Source organism: Carettochelys insculpta, chromosome 7, assembly GCF_033958435.1.
Source record: "Carettochelys insculpta isolate YL-2023 chromosome 7, ASM3395843v1, whole genome shotgun sequence".
Classification (NCBI taxonomy): Eukaryota; Metazoa; Chordata; order Testudines; family Carettochelyidae; genus Carettochelys; species Carettochelys insculpta.
The window spans coordinates 4,845,603-4,868,497 of record NC_134143.1 but is presented as its reverse complement, the minus strand read 5'-3'; the positions used below and the strand labels follow the sequence as shown (position 1 = coordinate 4,868,497).

Sequence of the window (22,895 nt, the reverse complement as noted above, 5' to 3'; positions counted from 1 at the left end):
CCTGATTCTAGAAGGAGTCTCCTTACTAGGGCCAAGTTCAAATACAACCAGAACTGGTGAGCTTCCCCCTCTCCCTGGACAGAGATGGCCTCCTAAGAAAGAGGCCCACCACCACCAAAGATGGGGTCTTTGCAGTCACTATAATTGCCTTGTTCTTCTCTTGTGGATTGACCTCAGAGAAAGTCTGATACCACTAGGTCCTGCATGTATATATGTAGTAGAGTCTTAATCTTTGGATCCTTTCCTCTCCCAAATTCTTTAATATGCAGCACCAACTACATGGATATATTTTCCCTCCTCCATACTTGCTCAGACTTTCACAGAATCACAAGGCTGGAAGGGACCTCAGGAGGTCATCTAGTCCAGCCCCCTGCTTCACGCAGGAACAACTCCCACTAAGTCATCCCAGCCAGGACCTTGTCCAGCTGGGACTTAAAAACCTCAAGGGATGGAGAATCCACCATCTCTCTAGGCAACACATTCCAGTGCTTCACCACCCTCCCGGGAAGCAGTTTTTCCTAATATCTACCCACACCTCTCCCTCTTCAGCTTCTGACCATTACTTCTTATTCTGCCATCTGACACCACTGAGAACAGTTTCTCACCCTCCTTTTTAGAGCTCCCCTTCAGGACGTTGAAGGCTGCTATTAAATCACCTCTAAGTCTTCTCTTCTGTAAACTAAACAAGCCCAAATCCCTCCGCCTATCCTCATAGGTCTTGTGCTCCAGCCCCTTAATCATCTTTGTTGCCCTTCGCTGAACCTGCTCCAGCAAATCCACATCCTTTTTATACTGGGGGGGGGGCCAAAACTGGGCACAATATCCCAGATGTGGCCTCACCAGTGCTGAATAAAGAGGAATAACTACTTCTCTAGATCTGCTTGAAATGCTCCTCCTAATGCACCCTAGTATGCTGTTAGCCTTCTTGGCTACAAGGGCACACTGTTTACTCATATCCAGCCTTTCATCCACCATAACTCCTACGTCCCTTTCCATCGTACTGCTGCTGAGCCAGTTGGTCCCCACCCTGTAACAATGCTTGGGATTCTTCCGCCCCAGGTACAGGACTCTACACTTCTGATTGAACCGCATCAGATTTCTTTTGGCCCAGTCCTCCAATTTATCCAAGTCCCTCTTGATTCTCTCTCTAGCCTCCAACGAATCTACCTCTCCACCTCTGGCAGTATCTGAGGCTTGTTGGAGGTGTGCTGTCTCATTTCCAATCAACTCTGTTGACATTTCTGGAGTAAGATAGCCTGAAGCCTCTTCCGTCTTTCCTTCTTTGCTCACATCATGAAGCTCACGCAAAACAAACATTTTGAACGGAAATGCCCTTCACTGAAACGTGATAAACATCTTGTATGTACATCAGACACCAGAAACAGAGCAGGACATGAAATGTCTCTTAAATCTGGACATATCTGCCTTCAGTTGAACTTAGAAAACTCTTCAGCAATCTAAAATTATAATTAACCATAACTGACTAATTCAGTCATTTTATGCACCTAGCAGTATTTCAGAACAGTTCCACCTTTGTTCAGCCAGTCATCGTTAGAAGATAAGGTAGCTGGAGCACCCTGCTCCTTTTATACTCTGTCCCAGAAACACTGACATTCACTGAGGGAAAGGGTAAAGGTGGCATTGGAGCAGTCAAAAACTGTAGCTAGAGTTGTACTGCTCAGGCTGCACCAGAGCATCCCATGAGTGATAAAGAGGGCACAAAAAAAAATGGTGGAATAATACCCCCAAGCAAGGAGAAATAGCACCTTAAATATTTAAGCTAGACCGGACAAAGCACTAGAAAAATATACACCCTCCCCCGCCCACCGGCATTCAGGGTATAAGACAGATAACCATTTAAACTAGCAGAAAGACAGATTCAAAAAATTCTGTAGTCCAAACTCTTTCCAATATCAATTAGTCATGAAGATGATTTTCTTTAGGTAAGAAAACTATACAACTGAAAAACTAGTCTACATGGTAGCTGTAACTAACTAGAAAACAGACTTGACTGTGAACAATAAATCCAACATACTGAAAAGTGAAGCCTGAATATTCCATAAAGGCACTCAATATTCACAGAGTCAGCAAAATTTTCCTTAGCTTATTTACTCCAAGGAAGAGTCTGGTTCCCTCATAAAAATTGAGAAGATGCCAGTGAGAATGGTTTGACCACATGCTGGTACTGTTTTCATTAATATATCTCAAAAGAAGCCAGATGGTAAGTTGGTTATATTTACTGTTAAGGCTGTCTCACTTTTTCCATTCCCTGGCTAAATCTTCCAACTGTGAAGACATGCATATCCTCCAATTCCTTAAAAATCACAAGTCTAGCAGACAGTCACAATTAACTCTTTACAGTAGTGGAAAAAAAACCTCAACAAGATACCCCGTGGTAATCTACATCTGTAAAATCAACGAAGAGTCCTGTATGCCTTAGAGACTACCAGATTTACAAGGGCCTCCCTGGACATTCAGGAAGGGATTTCAAAGTGACTATCCTTCTACAAAAATTCTCAAAACTTGATTAAAGGGAAACTGATGAATTGGAGCTCATTTGCAAATTCAAAACTGTGCAATGGCCTCAATAAAGATCTTAATTGGCTAACACTCTGAAGATGCAACTTCCCCTCAAGGGACATTCACACCTCCCCAAGAGCTACAATGAGGGGCCACAATTCACCCTGAATGAGCACCCTAACTTGGAGGAGATTACTGCAAATAAAGAAGTTCTCTTACATACATGCCTGCCTTTATACTTCCACTCCAGTCCCTCGGATGAAGTAGGTTTTACCCATGAAAGTTTGACCCTAATAAATCCATTAGTCTAAGGTGCTACAGGACTCATCATCGTCTTCACAGCGATGGAAGCTAAGTCGCACCCTCTGATAAATTAGATTCTGGAACACTAGGCCCTTTTAGCCCTTGCAAATCATCTAGGGCAATATTCATCTCTTACCAATATTTCCAAAAGTAAGAGCATGGCCATGATGTATGCAGAAACGCTTACATATTGCATATGGCTGCACAGGAGATAGGGCAAGAATTGGTGCCTCCGGTTCCCCACCCACCCCAAAATCTCTTTATTTTTGGTTACTTCCATCTGGAAATCATGCAGGATGGGTGGATTATGGCAGAGAGATTCTCATTACACATACCTGAAAATTCTGGATAAGGTTCCTTTTGTTACATCATCACCTCACAGCCTTCATTTTACTTTATAATCTAACATATCATGGCATTTATGCCCCTTTTTTAAAATAAAAACATCTCTCCAGTTTTCTCCCTGCTCCTGCAGGATGGTATCTTTCCTTATACCATTTCTTGTTCAAAAACATCTGCATTATTTCTTTTCTACGTTATTCCCTCACTCTCCATTTTCCCCAGCATCACTCACTAGGAGGGCCTGCAAAACTTTAGTAGATACCTGACTGAGAACTAACAAAAGAATGATACAAGTTGAACCTCTCTAGTCACACTATCACACCTAAGCTGTGTCTACACGTGCACGTGACTTCGAAGTAGCGGCACTAACATCGAAATAGCGCCCGTCGCGGCTACACGCGTCGGGCGCTATTTCGAAGTTAACTTCGACGTTAGGCAGCGAGACGTCGAAGTCGCTAACCTCATGAGGGGATCGGAATAGCGCCCTACTTCGACGTTCAACGTCAAAGTAGGGGCCGTGTAGACGATCCGCGTCCCGCAACGTCGAAATTGTGGGGTCCTCCATGGCAGCCATCAGCTGGGGGGTTGAGAGACGCTGTCTCTCCAGCCCCTGCGGGGCTCTATGGTCACCGTGTGCAGCAGCCCTTAGCCCAGGGCTTCTGGCTGCTGCTGCTGCTGCAGCGGGGGATTCATGCTGCATGCACAGGGTCTGCAACTCGTTGTCGGCTCTGTGGATCTTGTGCTGTTTAGTGCAAGTGTGTCTGGGAGGGGCCCTTTAAGGGAGCGGCTTGCTGTTGAGTCCGCCCTGTGACCCTGTCTGCAGCTGTGCCTGGCACCCTTATTTCGATGTGTGCTACTGTGGCGTGTAGACGTTCCCTCGCTGCGCCTATTTCGATGTGGTGCTGCGCAACGTCGATGTTGAACATCGATGTTGCCAGCCCTGGAGGACGTGTAGACGTTATTCATCGAAATAGCCTATTTCGATGTCACCACATCGAAATAGGCTACTTCGATGTAGGCTTCACGTGTAGACGTAGCCCTAGTGGCTGCTGAACAAGAGAATCTGCCAGACCATAGGAAGTCAATATTGTCTAGCAGCATTACTATAACACTTCCACTATTCACTGGACTCAGACATTTAGAATCACAGAATGCTAGGACTGAAAGGGACCTTGAGAGGTCATCAAGTCCAGCCCCCTGCCCTCATGGCAGGACCAAGTACTGTCTAGACCATCCCTGACAGACAGCTACCTAACCTGCTCTTAAATATCTCCAGCGATGGAGATTCCACAGCCTCCCTAGGCAATTTATTCCAGTGTCTGACCACCGTGACCGTGAGGAACTTTTTCCTAATGCCCAACCTAAACCTCCCTTGCTGCAGTTTAAGTCCATTGCTTCTTGTTCTATCCTCAGAGGCCAAGAAGAACAAGTTTTCTCCCTCCTCCTTATGACATCCTTTTAGATACCTGAAAACCACTATCATGTCCCCCCTTAATCTTCTTTTTTCCAAGCTAAACAAGCCCAGTTCTTTCAGCCTTTGATCATTCTTGTTGCTCTTTTCGGGGCCCTTTCCAGTTTCTTCACATCTTGAAATGAGGCACCCAAGACTGGACACAATACTCTAACTGAAACCTAACCAGCACAGAGTAGAGTGGAAAAATCACTTCTCGTGTCTTGTTCACAACACACCTGTTAATGCATCCCAGAATCACGTTTGCTTTTTTTGGCAACAGCACCACAGTGTCGACTCATATTTAACTTTTGATTCACTATAACCCCTAGATCCCTTTCTGCTGTAGTCATTTCTAGACAGTCTCTTCCCATTCTGTATGTGTGGAAACTGACTGTTCCTTCCTAAGTGGAGCACTTTGCATTTGTCTTTATTAAACTTCCTCCTCTTTACTTTTGGCCATTTCTCCAATTTGTCCAGATCAATTTGACCCTATCCTCCAAAGCAGTTGCAACCCCTCCCAGCTTGGTATCATCTGCAAACTTAACAAGCGTACTGTCTATGCCAATATCTAAAATGTTGACGAAGATATTGAACAGAACCAGTCCCAATACAGACCCCTGCGGAACCCCACTCGTTATACCTTTACAGCAGGATTAAGAGCCATTAATAACTACTCTCTGAGTATGGTTATCCAGCCAGTTTTGCACCCACCTTACAGTAGCCCCATCCAGGGGGAAGTTAGAACTAAACACCACCACTGAACAAAGAACCAGGACTGGTGGCTGTAAACAAACTTTATGGGATCATGAGTCTGGCCAAGTTTCCTGTGCTAAGTGATTGTCTGGATTACAGATGTTGCCAGATGATAATGTACTGGACTAGAAAGGTTCAACCTGTACAAGATACTAGACATTCTAAAACAGAAAAGCAGTCCAGTAGCACTTTAAAGATTAACAAAATAATTTATTAGGTGATGAGCTTTTGTGGGACAGACCTACTTCTTCAGATCATAACCATGGCCAGACACACTGAAGAAGTGGGTCTGTCCCACGAAAGCTCATCACCTAATAAATTATTTTGTTAGTCTTTAAAGCGCTACTTTACCACTTTTTTGTTTTGATAGTATATCGACTAGCAGGGCTCCCTCTCTGTTACTAGACTTTCTAAAAGTAATGTTCAGATCCCTTCTGTACTTTAACAGGTTCAAGAGGCTGGAATTCCACACTCAGATCCTGTCCCTAGATGTAGCTTCATCTTCTGTGACAGGTATGTTGAATATATGGAGATTTACCTCTCTCACAGAGCTGGAAGGGGACTTTCAGAGGTCAGAGTCCAATCCCCTGCCCTCTTGGCAGGGCCTATCACCATCCCTACCAGATTTTTTTTTTTTTTTTTTTTTTTTAATATTATCTATTTGTCCCAGATCCCTAAATAGCACCCCCAAGGGCTGAACTCTAAACCTTGGGTTTAGCAGGCCAGTGCTCACACCACTAAGCTATCCCTCCCCTCAAACAAAGCAGTACATTCTAGCTGTCCTAACCCAAAGGCTCATGGCTCTTACAACCAGAAGCAAGCTGAGCTCATGTCTGCTCTTTTATCCACCCTCACTTCCATGTGTGGCTCTTGACAAGCTTTGGGAGTTTCTCCAAGGAAAGTGCACATGCTGCACATACAAGGTTGTCACTGCACTATACTCCCAACAGTTAGGTTGGGGGGGGGGGGGGGGGAAATCACTCAAATTTTTCTATCGCACTTTTCCTTGCAGCATATTTGGATTCTACCTTAATTTTTGCCTCATTATCTTAAATTTCAAGTGCCTGATATAGCCAGATAAACTGGCTTAAAGTCCAGCCAAGTTTTGGAGCAGTAATAGGAAACCACATCATGGCTGCGCCAGTGAAATATTTTTGCCAAGAAAATTGTAAACAATTTTAAATACAAGCACTTTGTCGGCTCTGATGAATCAATTTCCTTTCACATCCCCTGAACTTTAAACAGCTGATAGAATTATTGGTTCCTCTTAATTTCCAGTGATCTGGAGAATTTAGAAACTCCCCAGGGAGACAAATCTATTCAGCAATTTAAGGCTTTCGGAGAAATTAGCTGACGGCTTTGCCAAAATAGTGCTTATGCTTTAAAACTACACTTTTACTAACTTAAGAAGTTGGATTACGAAGATTTCTTATTAAATTTAAAAAATGTCAAATATGTGATAAAAATGTGTACCATTAACTTTGGGGTTTTGTGGGGGGTTGGAAAGAAGTGAATGTATTGAGGTGGGGTTTCAACTATAAGTATAATGTGTTTGCATTTTTTTACTCTGATAAACAGAGTAAACAGTAACTTTTATAATTGGGTTTTAAGCTTAAAACAGATTTTAGTGTGTCTGCGAAATGAGCTGTAAATCTTTAATTACAATAATACCCCTTGGAAAACACATTCCTACACTTCAAGCACCAAGAGAAATCAGTTTTGACTGCAGGGATAGGCTACTTTTGAGATATGGAGAGACAAAAAGAGTTTCAAGGTTTTTCTGAGGCTACGTTAACAGTGGAACTTTTCGAATCCAAGATACCGGTACAATTTTTTCCAAGTCTTCACAAAAATACCCACTGCCTGTCAAGTCACCGTGACATGTCATGAGATTTATAATATGACACAAACAAACAAGAGAGTGCAAGTGCAAAGACATCCAGCTTGTACTGGAAAGCTAATTTCATTATTAACTACAGTAAACCCTCAATACGCACAATCAAGTTGCACATATCTCAGGTTAAGGGAACTAAGGCCCCTGACAGAAGTGGGGAAATGCTCCTGTCAGGGCAGCAGCCGTGAGTCAGACTGCAGTCCCTGATGGTAGCAGGGAAACCGCTCCTGTCAGGGGCAGCAGCCACAAGTCAGGCTGCTGCCCCAACAGAAGTGGGGAAAAAACACTCCTGTTAGGGGTGGCAGCCTGACTCACAGCTGCCCCCTCACTCCCCTCACTGCTGTCAGGGGCAGAAGCTGCAAGTCAAGCTGTCGCCCCTAACAGGAGCTGTTTTCCGATCTCTGGAGTGGCAGAAAGCTGGGAACCAGGTGGCAGCCTGGCCCTTGGCTCCCCTCCACTGGGGGAGCTGGGAAACTGAGCAGGGCAGCAGCCCTGGTTAGTTTCCTGGCTCTAGGAGCAAAGGGGAGCCAGGAGCCAGGCTGCCCCTGGTTCCCGGCTGCCCTCCACTGGCTGGAGCCAGGAAACTGAACAAGGCTGCTGCCCTGCTCGGTTTCCCTCTCTGCAAGCCAGGCTGCCCCCTGGTTTCCAGCTCTCTGCCACTCTGGGAGCTAAGAAACAGACCAGTCCTTCTGGGCTGGTCAGTTTCCCAGCTCCTGCAAGCCCAGGGGAGCCAGGAACCAGGCTGCAGCCTAGTTCCCATCTCCCCTTGACTGGCATGAAAATTCCAGTTATGTGGGGGTTGCAGAAATGCAACCCCCCATGTAACTCAAGGGTTTACTGTACCTATCTCACCATGATCAAACCAAGTAGTGGCCTTTCCCAACCTCCCAAGAACACCCAAAACTTGTCTTCAGAATGGTGCTGGTGAGCCCTCAGTGAGCCTTCCTGAGCACCTCCCCTTTCCTCAATTTTGTTGCAAGTCTTCCAGTAGCTTCAACTTTTTTTTTTTTCGCTTGTCTGTTTCTCTTTGTATCTGTGCTGCTCCCACAATATAAGAGAGACACAACGCAGGCAAAGGAATACCTTTACCGGACCAACTTACAGTGGTGGAAGAGGTAAGCTTTCAAGTTTTACAGAGTTTTGGGGTTTTTTCATGCGTGTCAGATCTGGATAAAGCAATGAAAGCATCCAACCCAAATACAAGGCGGGACAGATTGTTCAGTGTAGGGGTATCATACATGTTGTAGGAAACCACTTAAAAAGGGGCAGGTAATTAACACAACTGTCAGCAAACAGGATATGTTGCTGTATAGCATCTCTGCTAAGTCCACACGCTTTAGTATGCAGCAGAGTTATGAATTTAAGCTGGCCTGTCTTTTGAAAGGGTTAGGCAGATTTCCTTTAACGGCCAGGATTAAGAAGTTGCACACTGAGCGATGGCTTTGTTAAAAAAGCGTTCATCGAAAACACACACCAACTCACTTGCACCATTTCCCTGCGGGTTCATTTGAGAGGGCAGTGATGTCTGGTTTCAGGATTTAGCCACTGGCTGTGTTATACCCAGTGTTGCCATAGGGATGTGCAGGACCCATGGATCTTGAAAAGTGCACTGTAGGGGTGTTGATCATTGCAGCATAGATACGTCTGCAGGTTTTGCACCTGTTGTTCTGATCAAGTCTGGTGCTACTTGGAGTTGGTGGGTCATGGTCTGGGAGGAGCCAACGATGTAGGTGAGATTGGGGACTGTGTCCTGAGGTATCTCTGTCCCATGCTCTCCCTTTTGGCCTCTGAACAAGCCCCCACTGAGCACAAGCTGAAACGGTTTTGTGATACCCCATACAAGTTCTGGTGTGAGGTGGTCAAGGACAAGAAGGGGCAGAGGCAACAACATATGGGGGAATACAGGAGGGGTCATGCGCACACACCCAGCACTGCACCACTTTCAGAGGAAGAGGTGAGCTGGGGCACATGGCTGGTGCCCCCTGGACTCTTCCTCACCAGTCACCGCTGAACAGGGGTGAACTGTTTGCGAGTTCCCTTTCCCCCGCCCTGGGACTGAAGCAAGTGACACGATGCGAGCTCTCTCTGGTGTAGTGGATCTGTTTGGGAAAGGTGGTTTAAAATACAGCTAGGTGTGTATCCCAGAGTGTTTCCTCATGTGGAGCTTTCACCTCAGACTAGTAAGAATACTGCGCTCCTCGCAGCTGGATGAATCAAAACCTAGTATGACCGGAGACTAATCAGCTGCATTGCATAACACCCAGGCCAACAACCTGCTCTGAGCCATTAGGACTGCCTTCAATGGTGATCAGATACAAACACACAGCAGGCACGTCCGTTTTCCGAGTACCCTGAGAGCAACCCCTACGCATTTCTAAAAAAGAAATCCTGGACATTACAGCCAGCCCCTATGTCTCTACTCAGTTATACCAAAGAATGGCTGTTTTCACAGAGAACTTCAGTATTTCAGGAAAAAGCCACTTGGCATATTTAAGCCCCTACACTGAGGGTGTGTTTGCTTATGCATTAAGGGAATTACAGTATAGTTAATCACCCCATATCCTAAGAAAAACACAGTGATCAGCACACATTGCACTACTTCACCGAGAAAGAGGGGCTTGGTTAAAGCCACATGTCCCTCTTCACTCTTGCCATTACTGACATGTCTTTTCTGCATCTGCCTGGTAAACAGGCTTTACTTCTCAAACCCCATCTGAAAGCCTCCCTTCCTTCCGCCCTCCTAATACTTCTCACTAACTAAAAGATACTGGGAGGCAAAGCTTGCATGAAAGATGATCACAAAGTCAAGCTCTTGAAGCAGATTGCGTTCACCCTATTTGAACCAGAAACAGCACAAATACAGAGCACAGACCTGTATAACATGAACTATTGTCAGTCCAGTCTCATGAAGTAACTAAGCCATTTTGGACCTGAACCCAAGCTCAGGGGGCCACAATTTATTTGTAACATCAACTACTGGTCAGCTAAGAGAGTTAAATATTTCCCACACCATTTTAGAATGGTTAGCGCATCTGAACACAGCTCAAAAACCCTAGAAGTGGAGATTTAAGGTAGCACTTAGGATACTCTTTCACAGTTTTAGCTCTTCTGACTGCAAGTGCCAGGACTTAAATTGTGTAAGAGGCAGTAAACTGGGGCAAGAATCATATGTTCCCCACACCTATAAGCATAAACATCAGAGCAGCAAGTCATTCCATGCCACTGTTCCAACTGCTGACACAAGACTACACTGGGAGCAGAGCTCTGGGCAGGAGCCGGCCTTATACGGCTGTGACAGCAATATAATTAGTCGCTCCTTGCTCTCCAGGCCCAAAGCACCAGATCATACCAGTGGCCCAGGAGAAAAAAAACTGACAAAGGTAACACCACCTCTACTGATACCATTTGGAGAAGTACTATACACAGGACCATGGGCTATCCAAGCAGAAGGACAAACAGAGAAGGCACAAAAGGAAAGAAGCAGGAAAACAAAGGGGGCTTAACAGTAAGTCAGAATTTAAGATCAAAGAGAGCCTCATGCCCCGTGTTAAAAACACCTTCCACTCAGCCTCTAGAATGAAAGGTGCGATTCCTTTGTCATTCTTTTGGAAACTCGGGCTAACACCTGTGATCTCCAAACGTCCAGCAAACGGAGGATCTCTAACAAGGTTGGAGGGAAGAGACACTAAGTGCTAAGAGAGTAATACAGGAAGACCTCTATATAAAAAAGGCGAGAGATAATCCAAACCAAGTCCAAGTCAGAAACCCACAAGACACTAGTGAAAGAAAGGGAAGCACAACTGGAGGAACTACAATGTTACTTATGTCCAACCCAACAACAGTTAGTAGAAAAACAAACCTCTCCCCGACAACTTTTTATTCTTGCCTCCCTGTTCTCATTCGTGGGAAAGGAACACATACATTAGATGGTCTCAAGGGAGCCTAGAAATAACTACCTTGGGCTTCTACAAAGAGAGGGGAGCGGGATGCAGGTACAGAGGCAGGCATGTGCTTTAGATGGCTATTCACCTAATAGAAAGACACCCCAAAAAGATGGCGATACCACTGGGTACAATCTGAATCACAAGCACAAAATGCTGAGTTTGGGGGGGGAACTGAGTTGCTCCTGTGGCCCACATTTCTGCACTGAAGATTATTACCATAATTATAGTGCCCGGGGCCTAGGGGACCTCGTCACGAACCAAGCCACCCAGTGGTAGACACACTGCAGACACCAAACAAAATCAATCCTGACAAATCAGTCCCCGCTAGTGACTCCCCAACCTCCCCAGGCAGTCCAGAAATCCAAGAACTGATTTCTAATTAGATAGCAGCAGGGAAAACTGATGTTAAAGAGCCACTGACACCTGCAAGACCCACCACAAAACAGGTAAAACACTCCCTGACCAAGAACCACTGGTCTAGACCTACTGTGGGTTGGAACCACCTGCCATTTTACTGGGGTCACCAGGGCCAGGATTAGATGTACTGGAACCCAGGGTTGAATCTGAAGCCTGAACTCCATCCCCAGGCTCAAACTGAGTTCTCTCCTCCAGACCACTGACAACAAGACTTGGGACTGTGGCCCTTCTCTCTTCCTACCTGGGGTCATGTAGTAACTTTGTTGCCGCAAGGGGCTGCTGTTCAGTGAAGTGTACCAACTCCTAGTCTAGGTCTTCTGATACCAGGGACCAGTCTTCTGATTTCTTAAAGTGTCCCAGGGAGAGCTCAGGAACTGGTGCTAGTCCACAGACTGGATGTTGAGCAACAGTGATCTAGAGAAGCCTATGTACTGCTACCATCCAAGTCCTCCCCTTAACAACACCCTGCAAGGAGGCCTATTCTTAGCAGCCTCTGCTCCTGACCTCTTATCACATTATGTGCTTTCATGGTCTTGTCTAGTTGTTACAAGGGTTCTCTTTACAGGAAACTGGGTTTTGCATGGTAGTCACAAGCATTTTAATAGTTGCTGTATTAATAGATTAGGGAGCAGTAGTGTATTATGTTTGTAGTTCTGGGAGAGATGATTTGTTCAATGCTGAAGTAAGGTTTAACAATTTCAGACGTGAGCAGGTATGTTGTATCTGTGAGATCTATGCGCATACCTTCCCTTGCCACAAACAAAAAGACATTGAGGAATTATGTTCAGGCCATGCAATGTACATGTAAAACTTGCACCACAGCAGCAAGCTATGCCGTGTGCATTTAAAACCACCACCACCCACAAGTCCTTTTTAACTGTATGTACTGCACCACAGAGGCACTAATGCAGATTCTAGCCACAGACCTCTGTAGGATGGAGAGCAGTAAAACATAAAAGGGACAGTACGTGAACTTCAGAAAAGAACACAGGACAGCTTTCTGTTGCTGCTTTTAGCACTTAGTGTTTGATCTACATAAACTTTTCATGTGGTGTGCGTTTTACAGGAAGACTTTGTAGGACGAAAGAGAGGGGCGGAGTTGCTCTCTGGATCCCATTAATTCTTTGTCCTGACTAACTAATGAGAATTACTGTCCCCTTTACAACACATCTCACAAATTTAGACACACTTCTGTCCATAAGAGAGTCTTCTCTAGACACTGTTCATGCCCTCAGCCTTTCCTGGTGTCTCTCTGCCAAACCTTCCAGTGTTACAGATGCTCTCCTCTGACTCACTCCTGTTTAGTTTTCCAGAGCAGGGCCCCCTATGTTACCTCACTAGGTATTCCCAGTAATCTGGCAAAGGTTTTTGCCCAACTGACACAGTATACTGTACTCTGTACCACCTTCAAAGGAACCCTATCTACTTGCTACTAACATTCTGCAGCGAATTAGGATGCTTTCTTGACAACCACCTGCTGCCACAATTGGTCTGCCCACTCTCCAGCCTTCCGTAACATTCTGTACAACAATAAAAGTTGGCCATTAAAAAAAAAAGGGGTCTCTCCCCCCGCCACCCCAAAGTCCTGAGTTGCCTTTGTCAGACTAGAGTTTTATCGCTAGACAGCGCAGAGTTCTTACCAAAGCCTTTCAGGAAAAGTGAAAATGCACAACTACAAACTAAACATAAAGGTCTGGGAATGCAAAACTTCATGGCTCTTCAGTATGGCTGGCCGCCTCTGGAAACATTTGATAAGCATCTGTCCTTGAGTGACCTGAGACAGACGAGACTGGGGATGGGAAGACAGGAACAGGAAAAACACAACAGCTGTGCACGCACAGGTAGGGGACGCAATTTGGGCTTTTTTTGGCTAAGTTCTACCACAGAAGTGTTTACATGAACACAATATGCTTGAAAAGATATTTGGTACTAGAAATATTAGGGTGTATTTTCAAGTGTAAATAAAATTTTTAACTATATTAAATAAACTAGAAGGTAAGTGTTGAGACCACTGAGGCACTTGCTATTCCTATTACAAAATAAAACATTGCCTTGAAGCTCACTGGAAAAGGAGGTTGGACACAGTCCTTTATGGCTAATAAGTGGAATTAAATGACATGGGTGGAGGGAGTTGTGCATTATTTGTTACAGGGCCTTGGTCTGCTAAATTCCAGAAATTTCTGGAACATAAGAAAGTCATTTAATAACATGGTTCAATAGAAGACTGGCTAGCTTAACTTGTGTTTCAAGGTGCCTGTTTTTCAAACATCTTGGTTAGAATGAAAGTTGCTGATCAATACCTCAAACAGGCAAACAACAAAACATCAGGTATAAAAGAGCATCTTTCTTCCCTTTCAAGCACATTGCATAAGATGACTTGGAGTTACTGCAGAGAATTCTTTCCCAGGTGTCCAGCTTGTGGATCTCACCCATATGTTCAGGGTCTAACTAGTAACACAGAGGTAGCCATGTTAGTCTGTAATCTAACAAAACAAACCAGTCGTATAGCACTTTAAGGACAAGCAAAATACTTAATTAGGTGATGAGCTTTCGTGGGGCAGACCCACTTCCTCTGATCTTGAGATACCGGCCCCATGAAAGCTCGTCACCTAACAAATTCTTGTGTTAGTCTTTAAACATCTAAATAATCACCATATTTAGGGTGGGGAAGAAATTTTGCCCCAATCAGATAATCAGACTCCAAGGGTGGTTTCACCGTCCTCTGCTGCATGAAGCACGGACCATTTGCAAGTTTAAAATACCATAAAATGGCAGATTCTCAGAAAAACTATTTAAATAATGATTTGAAGACTTCACTAACTCAGCCAGAGGTTAGGGATCTACCACAGTAGTGGGTGTGTGAGGTTCTGTGGCCTGCGAAGCGGAAGTGGTCAGACTAGATGATCATGATGGTCCCTTCTGACCTTAAAGTCCAGGAATCTAAGTAGTAAGAACAAGAAGTTGAATGGCCTGAAGTAATGAAATCAACAATTCTGCTGAAGTAAAATGTACATTAGCAAGAGTTGTAAAATAGCAAGTTAAGGATTTTATTTTTTCTGAAAAGCTTTGACTGCAGTGGGAATATTTTCCTGAAATTCCCTAATGAAGTCTTTACCAGTTCAGATGAATTAATGAATGCTGAATCTACACTAGGAAGTAGTAGCACCCATATACGGGGGGAAAAATTACTTAAAAAAAGCTAAAAATGCATGAAGTTGTTGAAAAAAAAAAAAAAAGAGTGCCATCCAGAATACAGAGAAAGCATGACAAGGTCTTTCCCACTTGCTCATACTGAGCAATTAAAATGAGATGATGGTTTGGCAGAAGCCATTATCCTAAACGTGAAGTGTAAGCGTTCATTCAGTAGAACTAAACATTGCTGAAAAATACACCTCTCAGTCCTTAAATCACAAAGGTCAAATATTCTTCCACAACCACCCAAGAAAACAGGGCAGACATAGCTTTACATCACTATGGGAAAGCTCATAAGCAACTGAAAACCTGTCCTCAAAGAATAGTAACAGAGAGGAAGCCGTGCTAGTCTATACATTATCAAAACAAAAAGCAGTCAAGTAGCACTTTAAAGACTAGCAAAATAGTTTATTAGGTGAGCTTTCGTGGGACAGACCCACTTCTTCAGACCATAGCCAGACCAGCACAGACTCAAGAGTAGTTCACTATCAGACTGGGAGTATGTACCTAGCAAGATCCCAGAGAGGTCTGTCCTGGATCCAGTGTTACTCAATATTACCATTAATTCAGATAACAGAGCAAGGAGTATGCTTATAAAATATGCAGATGGTACCAAAGCGGGAGGGGCTGCAAGCACTTTGGAAGAATGTGAGCCAATAATATCATGCAGTCGTGAAAAAGCTAATCTTATTCCAGGTCTTTCTTACAACACTATCTTGTTAATAAGACACAGAAGGCAACTGTTCCACTCAGCAGGAGAACGGTGTCCAGTTGGAAGTGCTACAGTAAAACAAATCACAGGACTTCTAAGAGTGGCCAGAAAAAAGCAATAAAGATTTATATAAGTCAGTCATGTTTAGCCTTGAGAAAAGATGACTGAGGAAGGACTTCATGGATAGTCTTCAGATAGAGTAAGGGTTGTCATAAAGAGAGCGGATTAATTCTCCATGTCCAATAGAAGACAGACTAAAAGTAATGGGATGAACCTGCAGCAACTGTGAAGCTAGCTAAGCTCTGGAATAAGCTTCTAAGGGATGTTGTGGAATCCCATCATTAGAGGATTTTAAGAACAAGTTGGACAAAACACTTGCCAGAGATGGTCTAGGTTAATTTGGTTCTGCGTTAGTGCAGGGGGTGGATTTGATTACCTCCCTGTATTCCTTCAAGCCCCACACGTCTATGATTCTGTGACCAGCCCCATGGTAGATGGGCTCAGTGAAGATAAACAACTTTTCAGTAACTCAGTGGAACTCAGGAAAATCCAGACTAGATTTACAACCAACTGCCATAATTACACTGTGTTCATGTGCACTTTGATTAGATGATTATGCTTATGAAGTTAAACAAACTGACTGTTTTACATTGCACAGATGCACCTCAACTGCTGCTTAAAACAGACAGCGCAGACTTTATGCTACTCTAGCACCTCTCTGAAGTTACTCTCCTGCCCTCCGGAACATCAGTCTCCATTAACAAACAAAAGGTAATGCTCTAGTAGTTATGAGTACAAAGAAAACCTCAAACATGAACCAAAGTAACCAGCGTAGCTCTCCACGTGAATTTGCAGAAACCCTGGAACTATCACTCAGAGAAGTTCAAACTACCCCCTCCTCTCAATAAAGGCATTAGTAAGTGATTGCTCTCTTTTAACCATTTATTTTTCACGTTCGAAAGGAGAGGGAGGATCACAGAACCGCACAATCTGCTTTGAGTGGTTTCTCAGTTTGGCACCATCAGTGAATGACAACTCAGAGCAGCCCATGTCCATGACAGTGCCCTGGGAGGGAAGACCACCAGCTGGGGCAGCCTTGGTTAATCAATTAAATGAGATCTTTACATCCTTATTCTGCATAATCCATGACATCACCTCATTTGGGCGACTTGTGGGCAGCCTTTATTTTTGGCGGAGTTTGAAAGAGTACCCTCACCGTTTTTTCCCCCGATCTGCCATGTCATCCCTGGCCCTGCACAGACCATCACACCCCTGTCTTTCTAGAGCTAGTGGGGACTAACACCAGCTCTCCAACACCCTCACCATCAGCGCATTAGTATGTGCAACCATGTTTAAACTGAAAAATGCAAAACATAAAATCCATACTATCTATATGCTCTTGCATCTACCTACCAGTATAACATGCTACCCCCTGGGAGTGTCCAGTACTGAAACCAATATGTATCATAGCAGCAGCAGCTCAAAAATACCATTCATCTTGCACTTCCATTCACCAAGATTCACCAGCTCATCTCCCCACCCTCCTGTCATTCTTAGTCCCACGACACTTGGCAGACACACACAAAGGAGGTTAAATATCCTGGACTAGTGCCAATGTTCAAGTTCATTATGCAGGGAAAAATTTGGCTGCCACGGAAAGATGAGGGTTTAACGTAAAATGCATTTTCTGGTCCTAATCTAAGGCCAAGTGGATGTGCATATCACAAAACTACTATTTCAGCACAACATATGACAAAACAATATTCTCTGTTCAAGAAGGACCTAGGTTTGGAAAAGCAGGAAGTGCTGTAGTTCAGGTGGACAGAGGTGCAGTAAAGAAGTTGTGGAGCGCGCAGAAACAGAAAAGCAGGTGAGGTCACGCAGGTCAAAATTACTGTGGAGGGACACAGAACAAAGAGACACAGACATTATGTAAGCAAGCTTATAACAGCTTTGCAAGCACTATGCCTGGGTCTAGCCAGTATGATAAATATCCGAGTTTTGAGATAGTCACCTGAGGAGACAAGCGATTTAATATAATTATGCCATAAACTGACTTAATACAAAGGTGGCAGCTCATATGAACAGTCAGCTACCCCATTTGAAAACCCACTTTGGGGCTGGGCTGGTAGTGGACATTGGGCTAACTGTCAGTAGAGCAGGAATATCAGCAGGTTCGGGGCAGAGCTGACATATGATGAGCTGAGTCACTTCTTGCAGTGAGGTCTCCACACCTGCCTGCTTAATGACCACTACTGGAAGTTTGCTGTAGGCACCAGCAGGGTAAAGAGAAACACAAAAGAATGAACATGGCTGCGGTACACAAACACACAGGAGCCTACAAACAACCTTTATGTATCAGTGTACTCAGCTGAAAGCAGCTGGGAGCCTGTGATTACTCACTCCCAATGGTTATGTACTTTGCTTATTGCAACACAGGTTTGTTTTTTTCCCTCTCCAGATTCCCCAAGAACGACCTTGACAAATGGTATCTAGAACAGAACAACACTACAGAAAACCTGCACTAAACAATCTCCTCCAATATGCAAGCATTACTTCATCCAAGTTTCTAGCACAATTTTGTTCAATCTCTACTAAAAGCTGTCCCTATGAGGTACCTGATTTTGGCTCATGCCAGCATGTCCTAACTTATCTCCATGTTTCCCCATTCCCACGCAGCTCAGAAGTTTCAAACTCCCAGAACACCCTCGTGAAAGTAGGAACTCTCACCTTTCATTCTGACAGTGGGGGAATTGGGTCCAGCTGATTGCTTCCTCCATCCTCTCCAGTTCTGACAAAGGCTCTCCGCCTCAGAGATGAAGGAACAAAGAGAGTCTTCCTCAAAGCGGTCAGAGTCTTCAAAGGAAAACCTTTCCCCGTCCTCCCACTCCGCAAACATGAGTTCCATCACATCCAATAGACGCGAGGAAGAAAAGAAACAGACCTGCTCACTCAAACAGGTAAGTGACCATGATGCCAGGAGAACTTTTATCAACAATTGAAAGTCCAGCTTCACTCAGGTCCCCGTACTGCAAAACCAGGGAAAAAACAAAGAGCAAAAACTGTTTCCAGTAGGGAGAGCAGAAACATGACAAAAAACAAAAACAAAATCACAAGGAAAATGCATAAAAATCCCAAGATACCAAGTTCTTTAAAAAGTTAAAAAACTTTTATGTCCACAAGACATAGTGAACCCCAAGACTCAGTCTGCTGAATGATGCTTCCAAATATGACACAGGCTTGTGTCTGACAGACCCAGGAAAGTCTGATGGTTTCAGCTGCAAGTGACCCAGAGAGCCTGATGTGGGAGGGGGAAGGGTGGTTTGTTTCTTTTAAGTTTCACACTAGGAAAATATATTTCTATAGATTAAGATCTCCCTGAGGTTGTGCTTTTCTCCCACTACAAGTGGGGAAAAATGCTTTCTCCCCATCACAAAAAAACAACAGCGGGGAGCTGGGGGGGGGGGGGCACGTCCCTGTATTTGAATAGATGTAGAACCACTCCAGCTCTTGCGAAGGGTTGCAATGGGGGATGCTCTTCGGCGCAGCCTGAGAGGCAGCCAGGGGAGGCTGTCGCAGGAGTAGCAGCCCCGGGGTGGAGGGAAAAGCGAAGTGGGCACCAGCTGGGCAGGGGAAGGCCGGAAGGGAGCAGCGTCAAGGGGCGGCCGGAGCGAGCAGGGCTCCGGGGAGGAGCCGCGCCCCAGGAACCAGTACACAGGGTGGGAAAGGAGCGGCGGCCCCAGGGGTCGGTGCCAGGCAGGAGGAGGAGGAGGAGGAGGAGGGAGGCCAGCAGCAGTCCCCACCCCCGGCCGGGAACGAGAGGAGCCGCGCTCCGGGGGTCAGTGCCGCGGCGGGGCAGAGGGCTGGGGCTGCGGCTCGGCGGGTGCGCAGGGGTCAGCGCGGGGGACGCACGAGCCAGGGGAGCCGGAGGGGAGAAGCGGAGCCCGGGGCGGCTACCAGAGCGCCGGCAGCCTCTCCTGGCCCGTGCCCGTGGGGCGGCTGTGGGGGCTGGGACCGCGCCGGTCGCTAGCGGCCCATGGCACCGGCTCCTCTCCTGGCGCAGGCAGCGGCCGGACTCCCCTCCCCGCGCGTACGCTGGCTGCGCGCCTCCCCGCGTCACCCGCCGACCCCGCTTCCGGCTTCCGGCTGACGCGACCACTCCCAGCATGCCGCGGGAACGCGACGGGGCTCGCGCGGCATGCTGGGATCGGTAGTCCCTGAGGCGAGCGGCCGCCCGCGCGGCATGCTGGGACCGGTAGTCGCCGCGCCTTGGCCGTGTTCCGAGACACGTGCTCCGCGTCGTGGGGCTGAGCTCGCTCGGGAGCCGGGCTGCCGGATTTGCACGCGGGAGAGAAGGGCCCCGCCGTGGGAGCGGGGGGTTCCCGCAGGATCCCCAGCCAGGAGCAGGGGACCCCGCAGCGGGGAGCCGGCTGGGGCCTGAGCCCGTGCCAGCAGCAGCCCCAGCAGCAGGGTGGGATTTCTCCCACATCCCCCCTTTATGCACAAGTGTCCAGCGGGTCATCTGTGTGTGAACACGGGAGGTGGGACTCGTCCGGGAAATTCGGGCCAGTCCCGCGCATTGCAGGATGTCTGACGCCCCTGCGGGAGACAGACCCACTTCTTCAGATCTGGAGGTTGTTCCTCAGCTCCTGTTGTCTGGTGCCCCCCCCCCCCCCCCCCCCCCGCCTGAGCTACGCAGGTGACATCGTCATCTGGACCCATGGGAAGGAGGCTCTTGAAGAGTTCCACTGAGATCTCAACAGTTTTCAGCCTTAGCCTGGACCAGTCCACACAACAGATCCACTTCCTGAACGCTACAGTGCAAATATTTGATGGTCACACGCACCACCCTGTACCGAAAACCCACAGTCTGCTATACTTACCTACATTCCTCCAGCTTCCATCCAAAGCACACCACGTGATCCTTTGTATACAGCCAAGCACTAAGGTACAACCACATTTGTTCTAATCCCTCAGACAGAGACAAACACCTACAAGACCTTTACCAAGCATTCTTAAAACAACTATACCCACCTGAGGAAGTGAGGAAACAGACTAACAGAGCCAGATGCATACCCAGAAGCCACCTGCTTCAAGGCAGGCCCAAACAAAGAAAAATAACAAACCGCAACAGGCCATCACCTCTCCAGTGATCAACAGCCCATCCTGGACAATGCTCCCTCACTCTTAGGCCTGGGGAGGCAGGCCTGTCCTCTCCTACAGACAGCCCACCAACCTGAAACAAATTCTCACCAACTACTGAACATCACACCACAGTAACGCTAAACAAGGAACCAATCCCTGCAGCAAACCTCGGTGCCAACTCTGCCCACATATATACACCAGCGATATCATCACAGGACCTAACCACATCAACCACACCACAAAGGGCTCATCAACCTGTGCATCTACCAATGTAACATTTGCCATCATGTGCCAGCAATGCCCCACTGCAATATACATTGGCTAAACTGGACAGTCTCTGCATAAAATAATAAATGGACACAAATCAGATATCAGGAATGGTAATATACAAAAACTTGTAGGAGAACACTTCAATCTCCCTGGACACTCAGTCAGATTTAAAAGTAGCCATCCTGCAATAACAACTCAAAAACAGACTTCAAAGAGAAACTGCAGAGCTGCAATTCATTTGCAAATTTGACACCATCGATTTAGGATTGAACAAACAATGGGAATGGCTGGTCAACTACAAAAGCAGTTTCTCCTCACTTGGTGTTCACACTCCACATCAACTACTTGAAGTGGTCCATGTCCGCCCTGACTGAATTGCCCTTGCTAACTCCATCCTTCCTCTTGATTGGTACTCCCTTATTTTCTTGCACCTGTATATTTATACCTTCCTCTGGAATTTCCCCTACATGCATCTGACAAAGTGGGTCTTCGCCAACGAAAGCTTGTGCTCCAATAATTCTCTTAGTCTATAATGCGCCACAGGACTTCTCGTTGTTTAGACAGGGATAGGTAATTCCTGAGGGGAGCAGACCCTCCATGGCATGCTGGGATAGGTAACCCCTCAGGGGAACAGGAAGATCGCTGTGCATGCTCGGATTTGTAATCTTCTGCCTGGCACCAGCTCAGAGTGAGGGTGATCCAGGGTACCCCATGAGTCAACAGTGTGCCCTTGTAGCCAAGAAGGCTAACAGCATACTGGGGAGCATTAGGAGCAGCATTTCCAGCAGATCAGAGAAGCTATTATTCTCCTCTACTCAGAACTGGTAAGGCCACATCTGGAGTATTGCATCCAGTTCTCCCCTCCGCCCTCTCCCCCAGTTTATAGAGGATGTGGATGCACTGGAGCAGGTTCAGAAGAGGGTAACAAAAGTTATTAAGGGGCACATGACCTATGAGGAGAAGCTGAGGGATTTGGGGTTATTTAGTTTGCAGAAGAGAAGACTGAGGGGTGATGCGATAGCAGCCTTCAACTTCCTGAAGTGGGGTTCCAGAGTGGATGGAGAGACGCTGTTCTCAATGGTGACAGATGGCAGAACAAGGAGCAATGGTCTCAAGTTAGAAGGAGAGGCATAGGCTGGATATTAGGAAAACTATTTCACCAGCAGGGTGGTGAAGCATTGGACTGCGTTGCATAGAGGGGTGGAGGATTCTCCATCCCTAGAGGTTTTTAAGTCTCGGCTTGACAAAGCCCTGGCTGGGATGATTCACTTAGGCAGGGGGCTGAACTCTGTGAGCTCCAGAGGTCCCTTCCCTCCCTAAGATTCTAGGAGAGAAGAAGGGGCACAGTCCCACCTGTACAGCAGGGAGAGCTTGTCCCCAGCAGGATACATGTGGACACACACACAGACAGCTGGCCAGGACCCAGGGCTGGCAAAGCTCCCCAACAGAGTGACCAAGCAGCCAGTTTTTGACCAGAACACCTGCTGGAAAAGGGACCCTGGCAGCTCCCTGCAAACCAGCCAGTCCTGATGCTGCAGAGCCTGGGCAGGTGAGTGCTCCGGCCTGGGGGCTGAGATGCAGGAGGGAGCGTGGACTCTGGGGTAAGGTCAGGAAGAAGGGATTTGGGGTGCAGGAGATGGCACCAAGTTTGGTGGGGAGGGCAATCCTGTTCTCTGGAAGCAGCCAGCAGGTTCAGCTCCCAGGCAGGGGCCATGGGGTTCTGCATGTTTCTCCCCTCCTGAGCACCAGCTCCACACTCCCACTGATGGGTTCTCGGCCCATGGGAGCTGGGGGGTTATGCTAGCCGCACAAAAGGAATGCCTCAGAGCCTCCTGCATCTGTCTCCTGCCCTAGCAGTGCAGTGCCCCAGAGCAAGGCAGCCAGGTGGCCTGTCCTAGCATTGCTGAAGGGAAGACACCCAAGGTAAGCACAAACCCTCCCCACCAAACT

At 46.6% G+C, this 22,895-nt stretch overlaps 1 protein-coding gene across 1 annotated transcript in view; it reads right to left on the bottom strand.

Moving 5' to 3' along the window:
• Positions 1-19,651, bottom strand: part of ZSWIM8 (zinc finger SWIM-type containing 8) — a 114,624-nt gene extending 94,973 nt beyond the window's left edge. Inside the window, exons 1-2 of the mRNA XM_074999745.1 lie at positions 19,488-19,651; positions 18,261-18,559 (exon numbers count right to left, since the gene is read on the bottom strand). Of these exons, the coding sequence (XP_074855846.1) occupies positions 18,261-18,438 (178 nt within the window). The 5' untranslated portion in view covers positions 18,439-18,559; positions 19,488-19,651. The remainder of the gene's footprint in view (positions 1-18,260; positions 18,560-19,487) is intronic.
• Positions 19,652-22,895: the final 3,244 nt, after the last annotated feature.